Raw genomic sequence first — 20,890 nt, 5'->3', positions numbered from 1 at the left:
TATTGTCCATCCAAAGCTCTCTCTCTCTCTCTCTCTCTCTCTCTCTCTCTCTCTCTCTCTCTCTCTCTCTCTCTCTCATATATATATATATATATATATATTATACTGTTCAAACATTTAGGGTCGGTACTTTTTTTAAATCATATTTTCGAAAGTCTATTAGTCATTTATTTAATCAAATATACAGTATAAACAGTAATATTGAGAAATATTATTCACTATATATATATATTTTATATATTTAAAAATGTCATTTATTCTTATGATTGCAACGCTAAATTTTCAGTCACATTTCCCTACAGAAATCATTCTTAGACACTGATTCTAAGACACTCATTCTAAGACACAACATTTCTCATTATTATCAGTTTTGAAAAAAAATAATTGTGCTGCTTAATATTTTTGTGGAAACTTGTTTTCTGGGTTCTTTGGATTTGTTGTATATTCACTGACAACAAGGAGAGATTGTTGAGAAGTGCAAGCATGGCCCTGACTCCTGTATGCATTAAATGCATGACTTCTCTTATAAAAGAAACCATCAAATTTTATAAGTTTACAGCTCTTCAAAAGCCTTTAGTTTTTACAACAAGAGTCTCAGATGCATCATGAGACCATTAGCCAAGCCTCATGGGAAGTTTGGTCCACACCAGCTATGCATTATCCACTATATGTAAGTTTTTTTTGTTTTAAAGTCCCCCTGTAGTCAATAATTGTATCCCTTAAAACTCATCTTTGTTCACCAAAATTATGTATTTACATGTTTTTTCCTTAAAAACATCTTCATGACTTAAAATAGCTTGAATGTAACTCTACACCCTTGAAGGTTCTATGAATATGCAAATTATATATATAATATATACATATACATATGCAATGTTTTATGGGAATAGTGGTTCATTTAATATCAAGGATATTACATCTTTTTTGCATTTTTTTCTTTTGCTTTGAATCAAATGTTGCAATATTATGATTATTTGGATGGATTTGATGGTTTGGTTCAAGGCTTTAAACTTATTTGAAGAAAATCAATTAGGAAAAGTACTTGCAGAACGGGTAAAGTAAAGTGCAATGAAAGCAGCAAGCATGATTAGTCCCACATTTCTAATTATATTTGGCGTATGAAAATGTGAGGGTATGAAAAATGTTTTAGCAAGACTTAAAAATGAAAGAATAAATGCACATATTCACTGATAACCTGCAATTATTTACTGCATGAGGACCCAGCCCTTAGCGATTGACATTTAAAAGTAAGCTAACCAAAAGGACATCAGGATCAATTACCTTTTTTGCTCATTTGTTTCCCAGAAAACATGGATATATGGATTTTGAGACTACATGACATTTAGTGTTTCAAAGAAAGAGCACAAGACAGAATTCTGCTTAACACATGGCAGTAAATCCGCTAAATCTCTTGACATTAAATAAGCAAAGTTGTAAATAAGAAGAGGCGCTGGCATTGAAATGAGAGCTCTGCTTGAAAGGGAAACAGCTCTCAGTGGTAAACACAAGCGCAGGCTGTTTTCGCCTCGCATAGTCTTCAAGCCTTCATATGCTGCTGTGACAAATTTCCCAGCAGCCCAGATGGGTCATCTCATCGCAACATTAGCAGTTTAACAGAGGCCATTTCAATTATTCACATCCTTCTTGAGAACGTGTTGAAATTCGAGGGCTATATTTGCATAGGACATTCAGAAAACATTTGATTTGGTCAGCATGCAGAAACCAGTGGAGACTTTTAAGTAGGCTATATTCTGCAGAGCTGATGACAAAATGGCAGCTGCATAGAGCGCCACGGAAATCAACACAGATTTGAGTGCTTTAATGTTTGAGGGATATTGTAATCAAGACTTTGAGTTTCCTTCCATTCTGCTCTTTTAATTTCAAATAAGTTCAATAATCACCGGTTCATGTATAAAGCTCTAAAAACAGACACGTCAAAGACAACAATAAGGATGTGACAACAAAACAAATGAATGGGGTCAAAATGGGCGTCAATATTTTTCAAAATATCTTCTTTTGTGTTCCACAGAATAAGAAAGTCTTGCGGGTTATAGTAATTGATGTCAGACTTAACATTTTTGGGTGAAATATCCATTTAATAGACTTAAAGAAATTTGTCTCAGAGCACCAAGACAAATGGTGATAAATAGCTTGATAGATCAAGCTATCAAAAAATCACATCTGATGATCTAGAAAAAAAATCAAGGGAGTTTAAAGTCAGCCAACTGAATTATCAAGGAGAAATTAAACTCTACATTTATAGAAATTGATCAAATGCGCTGCTTTAAACTGCTCTATAAAATGCCAGTTAAATTTTTTCAACAAGCCGATCCACATACAAAGGATTGTGGGATGTCGTAGGATATATGCTGCCACTGAAAATCACCAATATTTGGTTTCCAAAGAGAAAACAAGGTCAGTGCATCCTTGATATGAGACATAATGTGTCTTATCAAATATCACTTGTAAATAGTTTTTATATAAATAAATGCTGATAAATTATATTTACATTTTAGTAGATTTGGAATTATATATATCCTACAAGTTTGATTAAACCATCAAAATATGAGGACAAAATTGTATATATTTTTAATATTTCAAACATGAGAAAGAGCAAAACACTAAACTTGGTACAAATACACCGAAAAACAAAAAGCTCAATGGAAAAAGCGTATACATTGACGACAACATAATTCAGTTATTAATATTTTGTTAGTTCTTGCTTGTTTTTGCATGTGATCATTTCTTTGTATGTCAGCCTTGGCAAAAATTATTTCTGCACAATTTTGCATTACATTGCGTTATCAAACAATTGATTCCAAGCACCGCAATATGCTTACAAAATCTTAAACAAATTTGTTAGAATAAAGGGTAAATTTTCCTCGAAACATCTCTTTCAGCCAGAACTGTATATATATATATATATCACACTTGTAAAGCATTTAAATGCATTACATTGATCAAAAGTGTAAAGACATAATTTCCAAAAATGAATTGTACTTTTGAACTATGCATTAGAGTCCTGATTAAATGTATTATGTTTTCAACAAAAATATTAAGTAGAACAAGTGTTTTCAGCATTGTTAATAAGAGCATCACTTGATAAGTGATGAAAATTACACTAATGTGGTAGAAATATGGTCATTACATTTTGGAGAAAAGGTTCTCCTGATATATACTTTTGGAGATTGTGAGCGGACAAATAAAGCTTGGGAGAGGGTCAAAGAAAAAGTGTGTTTCTAAGAGTCAACAGGTCCAAAAAAAAAAAAAAAAAAAAAAAAAAAAACACCCATACAGCTGTGGGACCAGGTGTTTCAAGTCTCACTCTCAAATCACACCTTTCCCTTTCAGCCAGTGAAACAAAATAAGCTCTTAAGAAGCTGTTCCTCCATGATCCCAGTCTCGAACAGCTAGCTTACAGCGCTTCCCACAGCTGAGGTGTACAGAATGACTCTGTCAAGGTGAGGGAATGAGTTTCCACACGATGATTGGAGTGTGTGTGTGTGTGTGTGTGTGTGTGTGTGGGTAAGGAACTGTTTCTCCCTCTTGTGAGCAGGAACAGCTGAAGTAGAACAATCTTCAAAGAGGAAGTGTTGAGAGGTAGTTGTAATTGTTATCAGTGATTCCCTCTCTCTCTCTCTCTCTCTCTCTCTCTCTCTCCATCCTAAGATGATGATACTCAGATGGGTCTTATCTGCATCACATGGTCTAAACGAGTTAACTAGATAGAAATCAAGCATTCTCTGCATTGGCAACAGTATGCAAGTGGAATACTGATGATTCTTTTTTTCTGGTTGATTCATTTATTTGAGTTTTTAAAGGCTATAATGTTTCCTCTTTAAGATTCTGTGGATGTTTCCAGAATGTTAAATCCTGAGAGACGTCTGTGAGGGTCACAGCGAGGGCAGCTTTACTCTCCTGTAACAAGGAATGAAAATAAGCTGCTGTGCAGGGGAAAGGTGCTTATAAAGTTTTAGATTGCACTGCAAAGCAGAAGGGAGGCACGCGTGCAGGGAGTGAGATGGAAAGCGTATATGGTGTGAGGCTGTATGTACACGGCTAATCTGGTCAGCTTCAAATTACAGGACAATAACCTTGCTGACAGCTGCTGGATGTACAGCTGGGCACACTTAACTGAGAATGACCCATGTTTGGTAACAGGTGGGACGATAAAAAATATCACAGATTGTGTTTTCTGATGATGAAGTCTATGGGAATCTGAATTTTCATATTATGTGCTTCCATCAGTTAATACTGATAAAATTAACAGTATACTACTAAACTTGTTCACATTATTTCATACATTTATTTGGTGCAGGAAAAAGTAAATAAAATAAAATAAAATAAAATAAAATATAATTAAAAAAATAATCTAATCTAATAAAATAAAATACTACTAAAATACTACAATAATAATAATACAAATTAAAAAAAATTAAATTAAATATAAAATAAAATAAATATATCGGACAATTTGAATGTCATTAAATTCAAATTGGTTATACGCTTTATGGTTTTGTAAAATATTAAATATATATATATACATTTTTTTACATGCTTCATGCATTTTGTAAAAAATATATTCTTCATTTGTCTTTGTTCAGCCCTGTTATACTGACATTTTCCCTTATATAATGTGGGATTTACATTTTACAAAGCACACCAAAAATTAGCAATACTGCGGTTATCCATCATATTATAGTATATAATTTATATAAAGTATATAATTTTTCAAATTTAGCGTTATGGGGTAGACCATAGTAGTACTTAACGATTAGGAACAACAATTAATATATAAAACAACTTGCAATTTGTTAGAAAATTCTTAATTTGTCTTTGTTTAACCCTTATGCTCTGACATTTTCCCTTTTAATAAGAGAAATGTTATTGGATATTATATAATGTGTAATTCACATTTTACGAAGCAAACCAAAACTGAGTGACACTGCAGTCATCAATTATATTATACACATATATTTTCCAAACTTACTGTGATGGGGTTGAACTACAGTAGCACATAAAGGTTAGTAACTAAATAATAATATTTCAAAAACTGTTCAACCCTGTTGTGCTTTGACATTTTTCCCTTTTAAAAATAAGAGAAGGGGTAGAACTGAAGTAGCACTTACAGAAATTAATAAATAAATAGAAATGTACTATCAGAATTTTTAAAGAAATTCCTTATTAATGCCTTTATTAAAATTAAGGAAAAAAAAATCCTCTACATAGAATAATACTGAATCAAATTATTATTTTATTTTAAGATCTGTGCCTTAAGTGATGATCGGAATGGACAGTATTTAGAAACCTAACAAAGAGGCTGAAAAATGGTCATATGGGTGAATACATTTTTTTTACTGAATTTTTTTAATAAAGTGTATAGGTCAAAATGTTTTATAACAAACAACAAACATTTCAAGTTCAGACTCTTTTATAGGCCTACAATAATGCAAAAAAAGTAAATGTCATCAAACGAACACACTACAAATATAATTCCGGTCTGTGAGCTTGTGTTGAGATTGATGCGAAAAACAAATTTTGCCCTTAGAACATAAAAATAGGGCAGGAAAGAACAGTTTCAAAATTTTTCAGTCCATTGCAAAGAGTCACATTTTTTTTTTAAAATGCAGGATTTCCCATCCTGCTCTCAAACTGGCACGGTTGTTCTGTTGGAAGACCTCTGCAGCTGAAAGCTCTTCTAGTTGGGTTTGGTTAGGAGCTGAGAGGAGAACTCATACAGATCTTTATTGATCTTCTTCAGGGTCCTCATCTCCTCCTCTAGTTCAGACACTCGTACCTTAGTGTTCTCCCCATCACCAAACATGCTCTGGCAGCACCACAGAGAGAGAGAGAGAGAGAGAAAACAGAGTTATCATGACATATCTTTTTGACAGACACAGAGTTCCAACATTTTGACTTTTCATGACTTGTAGATGACCTTTCCAGCTGTTCACAATTACAGTAGGATTTTTATAGATTATTTTGTTAGCGACTGTTGGGGCGGACATTCATTTGTATGTGAGGCACTAATCTTCAGAAGGAATAGGTTTAAACAAACATATTATTGTACAAATGTCTCCAATAACACACTCGGCAGACAAACTGATGTTATCACGGTGGGGTATAGGCAAGTTTGACTGTAAAATATCACTCAAGCAACATTTTAGGGCAGAATTTTAGAGCAAAATTAGGCAATTTTGTTGCGTTGTGTTGTGTTGGTGACTGCAATAACCACAACTCGTTATTGTGCGGTGTGTTTGGGATCATGTTGGAAAATACACATTTGATCTCCAAACAGATCTTCCATACTTGTCTACATTGTGTTCAGCAGGATTCCCAATTATTGGTCCATTTCAAGTGCCAAATTCATGTCTGATTATTTTCTTATGTGGTAAGTAGCTGTGTAATAAGCAGAATAATAAATCCAGCAGGTTGTTATGGCAGAATAAACCCCTTCAGGGTGATGCAAGACCCCTCTCTGCTTCGCGTCAGGGTCCCGATCACCCTGTCTGGGCTTATTCCTAGATAACAACTGGCTGAATGTACACTATCCCTTGCGTATTGGACTGCAGAACACGGCTCCAATCTTCCACACTCCAGTCCTCATGTTCTATGGCAAATGCAAGTTGTTTTTCTTTTCAGTAGAAAACTAATAAAATGGCTTATTTACTGGTACACAACCTCTCAATCCAGCCTTTTTTTTTTTTTTTTGTGCTTTAAGTTCAAGATGAAATTAGAGGTCTCATCCAGGTCTTTAGAAGCTATTTGAGGTGGTCCCAACATTCCGGTGATTTTCATCCTCCTGTCAAAATGCTGACTAGTGTTCCTTGACCAGCCACAGCACTTTACATTCTGCATGGTAGTGGTCTGTCTGGGCTTCAAAATAATTATGTGGACATTATGACCATTCACATCCAGCACATGAGCAATATCTAAAACCAATTGATCATTTTGTGTCATTTTTTTTAAATATCCTCCTTGGTTGCGGAGGACAGCTCACACGCTTGTGCGCACACACACACACACACACACACACACACACACACACACACACACACACACACACACACACACACACACACACACACACACACACACACACACACACACACACACACACACACACACACACACACACACACACACACACACACACACACACACACACACACACACACACACACACACACACACACACACACACACACACACACACACACACACACACAAAATAACATCTAATAATATAGCTAAATCACTATGTGGCAGGTCTACCTAGTGATTACTGAATTATAGGCTGGGAATAATAAGTGCAAGCTTAGTATGACCACTTGGCCGAAAATGATGTCTTCAGAATTTGATATGTTTCATTGAATCATGAAAAATGATACAACTGAAAAGTGGAACATGTACAGTACATTAGTTTTTTCACTCCAGGCACAACTTCACAACATGTATACAACATATTCAGCAAATATATAATAAAAAGTGAGAAGCAGACAATTTATAATATTTTATAATATAATATAATATAATATAATATAATATAATATAATATAATATAATATAATATAATATAATATATAATATAATGTAATGTAATGTAATATTATAATATATCATATTATATAATATAATATAATAGTTCTTCAACTGAGAGAGCATTACTATAAACCAATTTGTGTTTGTTTTTAATATCTAGGTGAAGAGTCTAATAATTTTTTTGTGGTTATCGACTAAATGTCACAAATGTCAATTGCGCTTAACTTATATTGAACCCGGAACATTCCTTTAATCTAAAAGAGCTAAATCGCAAGCATATACAAGCCAGAAGATGAACTGTGTGTAAATGAGGAGGTGAGCTTTTTTTCATGTCAAGAATAAAAACCCTGCACCTGGGTTTAGGATTCAAGTTCCATCATAGATTTTCGCTGAGGTCATCAAATCCCATTTTAGAACATCCCTAATCTAGCGTAGAAAATATTGACATTCACTTTGTGCTTGATTCCCCCGTGCAGGCGAGCGCCGAGTGACAGCGATGCACATTTCACCCAGATTAAATGGGTGGGGGGAGGGCTGGTGGGAGAAAAAGAGAGAAAAAAAAACTAAAAAAACTCTTGGTCTCCAGTTATTTATTTATTTACATACATCTCCTGAATAAACAGCGGGCTCTGAGCTTGCCGGCGGGATCCAACTCCCTTTTGAGTGAGTGAAACTAATCCACTTAATGGTCCTGCCAGAGCCGGACTCAGTTTAAAAGCGTCAGGAGATCCATGAGGACGAGGAAACAACCTCTATGGTGACCTGAACGTGTTCATAGACGGATAATGGCAACAAACCCCAAAACACTCCTCAGTCCCTCCAGATGGACGGGACTGCGGGGACCATCTGGACTCACTGTACTTTGACATTTTAAAGAGCCTAAAATAATGTATTTGGACAGAGTTATGAGGAACACAGCCTGTGCTTTGCTTGCAGCTCCCTGTAACTAATTCTCTAAACAACTGACGTTCAATAGGCCGAAAGTATGCCGGCACCCTCTTCTAATTAAGGGGGTGCATAAAAAAAAACAAATAGACAGCAATTCAGTCTCGCATTTTCAATAGAATGAGGTTCCAAAGATCCCACCTCTCCTCTAAAGGCTTCCTTTTTATGAGTGTTGAGATCAATCAAAATAAACTCATAGGCTTTATGTGTTAATCAGTTCAGCTTCAAGCCCAGTCTGATCGTGTTCTCCTCCGCTGGCTCTCAAATAGCTCTTGACTACACTTTCAACATCCCATGGAGAGAGCCCGAACCCCCGGATAAGAGCGGCCCAGTGGAGCTGCTCTATCAGCAGTATAAATCAGAGCAGACTCTGACAGAGGTGTGCAAGTGGCTCATTTCCTGTAGAAGGAAGTGAGTGAGATGCTCTATATAAAAGATTATAGTATTGAATCGATCGCCTCTGTAAATCACAGCATGCTGCGGTCAAATATTGTGTATAATTGAGTGTTGACGCATGCAACCCATTCCTAAATCTCTGCAGTTCCTTCTCACATAATGAATTCATTTCAAGTCATTATTCATTCATTTTACATTCCATTACATTATAAACAACAGTTCGTTCTGGTTCTCGATTCTGACTGGCTGAGAGCCTTTTCTAGCCATTTGATATTCTACCAGTATCACCACGGGAACAGTTTCACCATTTGTATCACTCAGCTTTGCAGCATTTCTGTCAAAGCGAGTGTCATGGCAGACGAGCAAACACCATAATTTTACAAAGACTGTTGTTGTTATTGTGTCACAGAAAGTAGAGTTTTTTTAAGCGAGAATGTAGTTATTTAGACCTCAAGTAAGCAACTTATATATAAACATAGCACCTATTTGAAGCTCCAGACCACCAGCAGCCGTTCAGCGATGATGTACCCGCAAAGAAAAGCTTTATCTTGGCTAGTCCTTCGGGAATTGGCCACTGGCTCTTATGTAGATAGTGTTTAAACACAAGGTATAATTAATTTTGTGCATATCAAACGGGCAATCTTTGGCCTTATTAATCTATTACTCGTTCCAGAGCAAATCGATTTGGCTAAGGGCAAAGTTGAGTTTCATAACTTAATTTTTTAACTGAAATCCTGCATTTCACTATTAACTATTAACTAGCGCTGCTTTTGTATTTTTGACTGAACTGTTTGCTTGTTAATTTTCTATTGTACAAATCTCATACTTTTATAATGGCTAATATTGTTTATTTAATTATTTTTCAATAAATATTATTTTATGCAAATAACATGCCATATTTGGTACAGGGAAGGGTCTGTTAGTGATTGCGATTTCAAATTCAGTGAAAGTTAGCTACATTATTACAACATTAGATGTCAGCAAAGACTTTTATATTTATATTTTATATATCCCATAGATTGTTAAAAGGAAAAAGACAAAATATATCGCTTTCCTCAGCGGACATTCAAAATGATTTTGTGATTATGAATATAAGATTGACCTGAAGAATAAGTTTCAATGAAGTTCCTTCGTTGCTAGTTCTAAAATGACGTTTTAGAATTAGTAATACAAATACAACATATCCGATGAGCGCGTGAACACAATGGCCAATCAGAGGTGTTTACGATTCCGCTCAAAGGAAGTCGGTACTTTTTGACAACTCTACATTACAGTATATGATCTGGGCCCACTCACCAACTTGTGACCTCAGATTGAACCCATACATATGTGAGCCTAAGTTTGGTGGAAATATCTCATTCCGTTTAAGAGTTATTTATATACATTTAAGTGAAATTTGCCACAACCACTTTAAACGTTTTGTTTACCACTATGGTTTCGGACACCACTACATATGTCTGTCCCCTCAAATAGCGCCCTATTTGAGGGTATTGGGGATGATTTCGGATTCAGCCACAGTGATGGTTGCCTTAAAAAAAGACCCCTTATTATAGCTAATTAAATTGGAGCTAAATTAAATTAACAAATATAAATTGCTAAACATTTAATTTAAGCAATGTTTTATCAAAATTATCAAAAGGAAGTTCTGTTAATTACCCAGGATTGGCAAAATAATTAGCCATCTTAAAATGGCAATTATGGGTTGATTACTCCGCAAAGCCAAGCATTAGTCAACACTACATGTGACCATTGCTCTGTCTCCTCTCTCTTCATGCGGATCATTACAAGAATCAAAGCCGACAGGCTATAAACTGTCTCCGCCTTGAAAGCCTTGCTTAAATTCAGCTCACAGCAATGACTGAATGGTACGCTTCCCTCCTTACCTTGTCTGTGATGGCACACATCAGAGAGTAGAGCTCGTCTGCTTTCTCCAAATACGTCCCCTCCGGCTCCTGAGAGAGTGAAAAGACAAAGCGAAACACTTTAAACATCATCACAATAGTATGTTAAGCTACAACAATGATTGAGTGTGCCAATAAGGTATTTGTGTGTAGGCATTTCCCATGACGCAAGTGTCCTGAAGAGGCTGTGCCAAATGTGAGGGTCCGTTACAAACAAGGTCTAATCATGGCTGTCTCAAGAAGGCTGATCACTACTGACAGTGAGTAAGTGGCCGGGGGTTTGTGGAGAGCATGACGTTGTTCCAAGGGTCCAACGAGATTATTAAGGCTGACAATGAAAATCCTAGCAAGGTCAATCTCTTTTTAACAGCCCTTCCCAGATTCTGCCATCTAACTCTGCTGATTTACAGACCATCAGTGCACGTCTGCGGAAATTTACTATTCCTGCCTCGATGGATACAGTGAGTCTGCTGATTTCACAGGAAGATGAGTAAAGCTGGTGCTGGTGACCAGCACTGTATTTTGATTCTGCTCTCAATGGATTCCCACAACGCTCATAAATTTGAAATATTGTACTCCTAACATTGTAATGGTACATCATTTCTTAATGTGGAGGATTTTATCGTTTACAATACTGATCAAACTTATATATATATATATATATATATATATATATATATATATATATATATATATATATATATATATATATATATATATATATATATATATATATACAGTGAGGAAAATAAGTATTTGAACACCCTGCTATTTTGCAAGTTCTCCCACTTGGAAATCATGGAGGGGTCTGAAATTGTCATCGTAGGTGCATGTCCACTGTGAGAGACATAATCACCCCATACAATCAGTAAGAATCCAACTGTCAATCTCCCTCGGACTGGGGCTCCATGCAAGATCTCACCTCGTGGGGTCTCAATGATCCTAAGAAAGGTGAGAAATCAGCCCAGAACTACACGGGAGGAGCTGGTCAATGACCTGAAAAGAGCTGGGACCACCGTTTCCAAGGTTACTGTTGGTAATACACTAAGACGTCATGGTTTGAAATCATGCATGGCACGGAAGGTTCCCCTGCTTAAACCAGCACATGTCAAGGCCCGTCTTAAGTTTGCCAATGACCATTTGGATGATCCAGAGGAGTCATGGGAGAAAGTCATGTGGTCAGACTTTTTGGTCATAATTCCACTAAACGTGTTTGGAGGAAGAAGAATGATGAGTACCATCCCAAGAACACCATCCCTACTGTGAAGCATGGGGGTGGTAGCATCATGCTTTGGGGGTGTTTTTCTGCACATGGGACAGGGCGACTGCACTGTATTAAGGAGAGGATGACCGGGGCCATGTATTGCGAGATTTTGGGGAAAAACCTCCTTCCCTAGCCAGTCTCCAGACCTAAACCCAATAGAGAATCTTTGGAGGGAGCTCAAACTCCGTGTTTCTCAGCGACAGCCCAGAAACCTGACTGATCTAGAGAAGATCTGTGTGGAGGAGTGGGCCAAAATCCCTCCTGCAGTGTGTGCAAACCTGGTGAAAAACTACAGGAAACGTTTGACCTCTGTAATTGCAAACAAAGGCTACTGTACCAAATATTAACATTGATTTTCTCAGGTGTTGCTGAGAAAAACTTGCAAAATAGCAGGGTGTTCAAATACTTATTTTCCTCACTGTGTGTATATATATATATATATATATATATATATTTTTTTTTTTATTCAGCAGGGATGAAAATGATTTTCTTATTTATATATTTTTTTATTTATTCAGCAGGGATGCATTAAAGTGATTAGAGTGAAGGCATTTACAATTTCACAAAATATTTCTATTTCAAATAAATGCTACTGTAAAATGCAAAAAATATGGTTTTCACAAAAATATTAGCAACATAACATTGATAATAATAATAAGAAATGTTTCTAGAGCTTCAAATCAGCATATTAGCATGACTAATAAATGATCATGTGACTGAGTAATGGCTGCAGAAAATTCAGCTTTTAAATTGCAAAATAAATTCCAATTTAAAATATGTTCAAATATGAAATAGTTATTTTATATTGTTTTTTCAGAAATGTACTGGTTTTACTGTATTTTTTATCAAATAAATGCGGCCTGGGTGAGCATAAGAGACTTTAAAAAAACATTAAAAGATCTTAAACTTTTAAACAAGTGTATACAAATTTTTTTTTTTTCACATTTGTAAATTGTTTGTTGTGGTGGAAATTATCCCGGACACTTGCTGCATTTGTTTTTTTTAATCAAAAGTAGTTAATGTACGTGGTTAAAACAAGATTAATCAATAAAGAAATCTTTATAAGAAATATCAAGGGTAATATTACTGCATCATTTCCAACAAAGCTGTAGTTTTATTAAAAAGTGTAAAATAGTTATTTGTGTGCGTGTAGGATAAAATGTGAAATCAGCCTTGCCCTTGAGTCGACCATTTTATTGCAAATAATGTTCAAAATGTATTTCCATGTAATTTCCATAATTACATAATTTGAGATGAGGTGGAAATGACACTGTGGTGGTTCACTGATAGTGGACAAATTAAATAAACTTAGAGTCATTGTGACAAGTGTGTTTTCTAAATGTCCAGGGGCCAAAAAGTGCCCAAGAAACATCCAATCACATAAAAGGAAGTGAATTACAACTGAGTTCAAGTGCAACCAAAAGCCTCAGAATTCGCTATGAAAGCCAAGCGATCAACCTCTGCAGAACCCCCAACAACAGCCTTTAGCCCATCACCATGATCTGCCAAATTCAGGTCCAAATTATAGATTTTCTATATTTATGAAAAGGTAATGGTAATAATAACGCATTGATCCTCAAGCTTAACTCCATTAGCACATAGCGGAGCAGACCTAAGCTCAACTGATGGCAACTGATCTGATGAAACCATTCTGCTTGACCTCCATCAGAATTTAGTCAGCCAGGCTGTTATTAGACACCCACACCCCACAGGTCACGATTATTTAGAGAGTCACATGGTTTAATTCAGGAGTTTTGCAGCGTGCCCCCTCCCCCCACACAGCAGGGTCGTTGCTTCTCCTTCCAAGTGAATAACGGAAACAATTCCGAAAGAGAAATTAATTTTCTCAGAGCAGCTTTAATTTACACGCTGTGTGGCACGCCAGTCACACCGAATGTGTGATGTTGGGCCCAGCCTCTGGGTCGCAGTTGGAACGTGTTATTTGTGGGTCGTGGTAGAAGTATTAATGCACTTATCAAAACATTTGTTTTAGGCTTCCTCTCGCTGTGCAGAGGTGAAAGAAGCGTGTTTTCCAGATAGGATGTGCTCTCCCAGAGGCTGGAAGATTAGCCGCTCGGTAAACAAGCTGAGGGGGAGGGGGAGGAAGAGGAAAACAGCAGATATGCAGAAAGAAGGAAAGATAAAAAAACGCAAAGGTTGGAGCCACGGAGCAGGTGGTGGGCAAATTTAAAACTTTGTATTAGCATTTCATTTATGTGTCTATAATTGATTTTGACATGGGAGGAATTACGTTCAGGTGCTAACAGCTGTAAACATTCAGCATGTTTGAAAACTGCTGGTGGTGAGGAGACCAATCCATATGTGCAACTTGCTTTAAATGTCTTTGACCCAATCATTTCACCCACACACAGCTGTTACACCTTACAGTACATGAATGTCAGTGAAACTAAAACATCTGATCTAAAGAAAAAGAACATCCACTTACTTACACTTTTGAGGATGGTGGAAAGTAGGGCTGGATGACACTGAATATTCGTGATTGATTAGCAATGTTTTTGTTGCCCATTTTTATTTTTTGTATTTGCATTTGTATTTAGTAGATGTATTTAAAGTGGATCTTCTAAAGAGTATGTCATTAGGCTAGCATTGAACTCTCTTGAAAAGAAATAGGAAACAGAAAAGGACTAAGTTGGATTCATTGGTTGTTGATTGGATGAAGTCAGGGCTGAATGCGAACTTGCAGTCGATTGTATGAAAGGAGCAGGGTTTAAGCAGACTAAATGAGTGGAATAGCCTGGCATACATTAGGCACACGTTTCATCAGAATTTTGAGGTTTTGACAAATGAAACATACACATGGCTGAATAATTCGCAGTAAGGTTGATAACCGGCATTTACAAAATTTGAGTTTTTATTCCATACAGACTTTAAGATAGATGTCTCGGATTTAAACTTCAGCAGCAAAAATAAATAAATAAATAATTTGTTCATTTTCAAACCGCTTCAGTGATTTGACTCAAAACAATAGGTAAATACTACTGCAAATCATTTATAAATCTTGCTTGTGTTCATTTAGTGAAGAAAAGTGCAAGAAAAAAAAAACACCTTAATTATTTCAAACCAGATTATAACAGAATTTACTTTGCGCATTTAAGTAAACTTGTCAAATTGGCATAAAAAAAGAACAAAACAAAGAATAACCCTTTTAAACAATTAAAAAATAAATCAATATCAAGATATACTGTATGTAAAAAAATATCTCATACGAGATAGATAATATATAATATTATATACTATAGGAATGAATATAAATAAAAATGTTTTTTGTTACAGCATCTTTAAGACTGTTATTTGTAAATGACCTCTGGGTAAACTTTTGCTAGTGACCTTTTGCATTTATGAGGGTAGAACAAGTTGCTGCATACTGAATCCAAATTGACAAGTAAATGTAATAACATTGCTCTAAATGAGCAATTCTGGCATCTCATAAATAGTCTTAGTGGACCTAATCTTATTTTTTGATTACATATATCCCCAGATGTTACCTGTGTGTTGGCTCCCAGTCTCAGACACATGCCTCCAGTGCCCGTCCCGTCACCCTGCTCGGACGGGTTCAGGTGGCGACTGAACCGTGGCAGTGGGACGGCTGGACGACTGTCAGAAAGGAACATGTTGGCAGGTGCTGGTATGATAGCAGCATTGGTCACAGGACCTGTTGAGGAGATGAGGTGGAAAAAATATCAGTTCTCTCTGAAAACTGTAGCAGTTTTGTAAAGGTTTGTGAATACTGAAATTCTCAAATAAAAATGATCCATTTTTAAACAAAGTATTTTCTCAGTCAGCCCTGAAAACAATGAAATATGCAAGAACATAGTGTTGTGAAAGAGCTAAGCAAATAAATCTGCATCTCTTACATGGTTGTAAAAGAAGGCTACATTTTTCATGAAAAAATTTAAAGTAGGGCTCAGTAGTTTCGGGACTTCTTCGCTGTATTCTCGCTTTTTGCTCGCAGGTTTCTCTCTAGAGCTCCCCCCACAGCTTCGGAATAGATATTTGACAACACACTTGTAAAAACTCGTTGGTGATTCTCAGACACCAGAGGCTATAGATCAACGACATCAAAGCAGATGGGACATTCTTTAAAACGTCTTCTTCATTCGGGTTCGGACAGCGTGAGGGAGCGCAATAATGACAGCATTTTAGCAGATTTCTTTTGGCCGTAAAGCAATTGTTTACATCGCGAGACCTGATATCACGCGAGACTTCCTGACGCGGCGGCCGGCGGCCCGCCGGCTCAAAGTTGCAAGTGCGTATTTTCCGCTCACGGGCACCACGGGGGGTGCGAAACGACCACCATTCAACCCGAAATAAGTAATATAACCATTCCAATGACTCCGAAGCTGTTCAGTTAAGGTAAAAAAGTTACTTAGATCACCTTTAATATATACAAACTTCAAAAGTAATATTTTTTTAATATTGCATATATATTACAATAATGTTATCACATTACAAACGATTTCTATTCCAAAGAAATGCTGTTTTTACTGCTCCTCAAAAAATATAGCATGGTTTCCACCAGAAAACAAACAAACAAATAAACAAATAAATAAAGCAGCAATAAAAGGAAATGTTTGCATAGAATAATTTGCAAGGAATCTGCTGAAAATTCAGCCTTGCCATAACAGGAATAAATTACATTTTAAAATACAATTAAATAGAAAACAGTTATTTTAAATTGTAATAATATTTCACAATATTACGTTTTTTTTTGTTTTTTATGCAGCCTTTGTGAACATAAGGGACTTCTTTCAAAAACATTAAAAAAAAACATACTGACCCAAATTCAAAAGGTTAAAAGTTCAAAAATCCATTGACAAAGATTATTATTGATATTTAAGATCTTATATATAAAAAAAAAATTATCGCGATAAATCACACCCTTTTGTGCGATTAATCGCACACTTATGAGATTAAAGGTGGGGTAGGTAATCCTGTTCAGAAACACTTTTTTTTATACTGGGTGAAATGGTCCTTCCATCCTGATAGTAGTCAATACATTATGTGTTTAGAAAAAGGAATGAAAAAAATCAGACCTCTGTAGCAGCTGCAGGACAGTAAAAACTCTGACCAATCACTGCCATTCGGTGCGAATGTAAAGAACCAATCAGATGCCTTCATGTCTCGTGCCCGCCCCGAGCCCCACTGCGTGCGCTGCCCTGCGTGCACTCATCACATGTCACCGTTCCCGGAAATATTCAGCTCAAAGCACCTGCATATGCAGTCAGCGAAGGCAAACAAGGCAAAAACTACTTCCTCGGACCCTGCCCGCACTCTTGAACGACCTCCTCTGCTTCGCCCTCAACCCCGGACCTGTCCTCGAGCCGACGATGCGGTACTTTTCTCCGGACTCGGAGTGTACGTTAGTCTTCATTAGAGTCAACAATGTTTTCATCATGGAAACTCTTACATACAAAACACCGTATATGTTATGAATCTTACACGAAATTCACCTTCATCACAGTGTAACTGATGGTAATGGAAAAACGTGTATCAATGCAACCTGTTTTTAGTTTTGCCTTATAAATATAGCTCGTTACCGAATGAAACTTTACCATTATCGATATGCTAGCTTGATAGTGAGTACTAAAAGAAATCTTATTTGTTTATATTCATAGTGATAAAGTTAGGTATTTTATTACATGTGATTCTGACATGATGTCACTGTATGTACTGCGCTCCTTCCTCTCCACTCGTCTCAGGTAATAAATGCGTCTTGTTCCAGCCTGAGCGTTTGGCGTCGCGCGTTCATGTGTTTTGGGGGCGTGGCTTTGGAAGGAGCTCAGAAGGGAGGGGGTGGAGTGAATGGAAATAATGAGCTGTGTTTATTGCAGATTAAAAGGTCTACAGTCACTCGATTTTTAAATTTTCTTTTTCAGAGTACTTACATTTTAATTATGTATTGGTATATAAAGACAGTTTAAACAAATTTGGAATGTTTTTTTTTTAGAAAAATGATTACCTACCCTACCTTTAAGCATAGACTGTTTTTTCTTCTTCAAGTTCATTTTGTCATCATTAAAACTTCAGAATTCAGTGTATAGTATGTGTACAATGCAACAGCAAAGAGCTTGTTTACATTTTAAACAAGTCAATGACAGAACAGGACAAGGACTCCAGTACGTCACCGCAATCGTCTTTACCTTGATTGCAATCCTCATCCATCAAAACTTCACTAGCGAGACGCTGGTTTGCTTTATCCAGCCGAGAAACGTAGTTTATGTATCATCTGCCCATACAGTGGAGGGATGTCTGACAGGGTTTAAATAGAAATTTCTGCCTACCAGGGATTTATTTATTTATTTTTTATTATAATTTTTTATTATTTTGGGCGACAAGTCGACTATCCAGACTATCTAAATCCAGAAAATCTCAAAGTTATGAATTTCATGATTTTTTTTCCCACATCAGTTCTCCCCCCTACTTGGATTGGAAACTGTGGAGATAAAACCGGCAGATAATCTTTTACAACTCCGGCACTCTGAAACACTACAGAGCTCTTTACCTCCCGCTTACAATGTCGGACATTTTTATTTGCCCATTACTGTCAGTGTAGAACAAACTAGCACCAAATCACTGAAACCATCTGTCTGTCTGAAACCTCTTTCATACTGAACAAGACACAGTGGCAGGAGAATGTTTGTTTTTGTTTTTATCGAGTTGATGCGGTGTCTACACACTCTCAGGAGTGAAAGAGTGTTCCTGCGGTTCACCTGAGATTAATTAACAACAACCAGGTCCAACTGAGCTTCTGGCATCTGCTGTCAACTGTCCTCCTTACAAGAGCTCAACACAAATCATCTGCACCAGTGAGAACTGTGGCAGACTCAACTGAACTACAGTACATAAGCTTGGGTACTAAACATCCCTCAAAAGCAGACTGAAGGAATCAAAACAAAGCAAAGCGATAAAGTGAATTATCTTAATAGCATCAATGCTTCAATGGAAGCAAGAACATCTGACCCTCTGTACAAATTAATTAATATCACCAGTGTCACATATTAACTCGTTTGATTAGTAAATAAAAATTAAATATTTAAATATAATTAAACAAAAATGATACGCTACTGTTCAAAAGTTCTTAAAATACATTGGAAATAAATCCATTTATTCAACAAGCACACATTAAATTGATAAAAAATGTCAACTATATATATATATATATATATATAAAATATATATAATATGTAATACTATATAATAAAATATACACTATCCAAACAAATTGGGGTCTTCTTTGTTTTTGGAAGAAGTGTCTTATGTTAACCAATGATGCATTTATTTGATCTAAAATACAGTTAAAACATTAATATTGGTATAGCCTACATCTTCCTGAAAAACCTAAAGCACTATTTATTATATCGCCCACCTATAATTGTGTTAAATAATCATGACTTCAAAATTGAGCTATAGTTTTATATTATATATATAAAATATAAAACTACATTTACATTTATGCATTTGGCAGACGCTTTTATCCAAAGCGACTTACATTGCGTTATGTAGGTATGTGCAATCCCCTGGGATCAAACCCACAACCTTGCGTTGTTAACGCAATGCTCTTACCACTGAGCTACAGGAAAGCTATAGAAAACTATTTTTTCATTATAAATTATATTATTAACATTCCTTTTTGAGTAAAAGTTTGAACTGAAAAATGAAATATAAATATGAAAAATCCAAAATAGAAGCAAAAATAGACACATTAGAAGCATTTTAGACCCAAATCCTAAAATCACTTCCAGAACTCGCAGGTCTACATTAGATTGTGAATCCCAGATTTACAATATGGCCTTTTGGAGCCAATTTAAGGAAAATAAGATGTAAACAAAACATGCTTTATTTAAATGCTGCATTAAAGTCGGCAACACACTTTGGACCAATATATCAGTCTAAAATTATTAAGAATCAAAAAACGGAATCATGCCACCATAAGATCAGACATTTCCATAAAAGCCCAGAAAATGCCAGTGATTTTCCATCAAAACAGATGAAACCCCAGCAAACATAATTAAGGTAAGTATCCACACTTCAAAGACGCTGTGGAGTAACTGTTTTCAACAGCACAATTTTGTCCTGTCAGCCTGATATTCTCGAAAGATTAATCATTGAATAATTTCACAGAAAGACACAGAGTGAGAAGATCTATCACACAGAACAGTCTGTTGGCAGATTGGATTAGACTCATAAACTGTGTTGGCGTTTTATAGAAAAATTAAAAAATGAGCTCCATCACTCACTCGGTCTGAGATATTCCAGACTCTGATGACATCAAAAGTTAAAACTGGCCACACGGGAAGTATCTCGCCAGACTGGAATTGTTTGTTAAGGGGTTTTCATTTCCCCTGGCAAAAGTTGCAAGACATCATTAGATTAAAATAAAATAATAAAATATGATAATAATTAAAGAAATAAAATGCATGAGTGTGTGCCCATGTGGTCTAATTAAAAGCAGGGTTCTGCTGTAAGCATAAAAACAAAAACGATACGGAGATCAACTTCAGGCTGCCTTCATTTTTGTTTTGAAGCCATTAAAAAAAAAAAAGCTAAAAAAAAACACTTGTCCCCTCTATTTTCTCTCAAGCCTTTCGATTTAGAATTGTTGATTTATTGAGGACAGTCAAATTAACACAAAGGCACTTTCACAATCTGAGCTTCCAAAGCTCCCTGTGCTTTCCGCAAAAGACGGTGATAAATAGGCTTTTTGCAAAGCAGTGGCTCAGTGAACTGTGTGTACATTAATCCCTGTTTCTGAACGATGCCAAAACAATTATGATAAAACAGGTAAGCAGTGATGCAGCGGCAGACTCCCGCAGGACGCGCT

General features: G+C 36.1%; 1 protein-coding gene across 1 annotated transcript in view; it reads right to left on the bottom strand.

The window, feature by feature from the left end:
• Nucleotides 1-5,165: 5,165 nt before the first annotated feature.
• wdr18 (WD repeat domain 18) overlaps nt 5,166-20,890 on the bottom strand; it is a 92,138-nt gene continuing 76,413 nt past the window's right edge. Inside the window, exons 8-10 of the mRNA XM_082156772.1 lie at nt 15,555-15,721; nt 10,767-10,835; nt 5,166-5,827 (exon numbers count right to left, since the gene is read on the bottom strand). Coding sequence (XP_082012898.1) covers nt 5,699-5,827; nt 10,767-10,835; nt 15,555-15,721 — 365 coding nt within the window. The 3' untranslated portion in view covers nt 5,166-5,698. The remainder of the gene's footprint in view (nt 5,828-10,766; nt 10,836-15,554; nt 15,722-20,890) is intronic.

This window comes from Leuciscus leuciscus (genome assembly GCF_965113295.1).
Source record: "Leuciscus leuciscus genome assembly, chromosome: 23".
NCBI classification, from domain to species: domain Eukaryota; kingdom Metazoa; phylum Chordata; class Actinopteri; order Cypriniformes; family Leuciscidae; genus Leuciscus; species Leuciscus leuciscus.
Note: the sequence above shows the minus strand (reverse complement) of the source record. Positions and strands in the feature narration are given on the sequence as shown.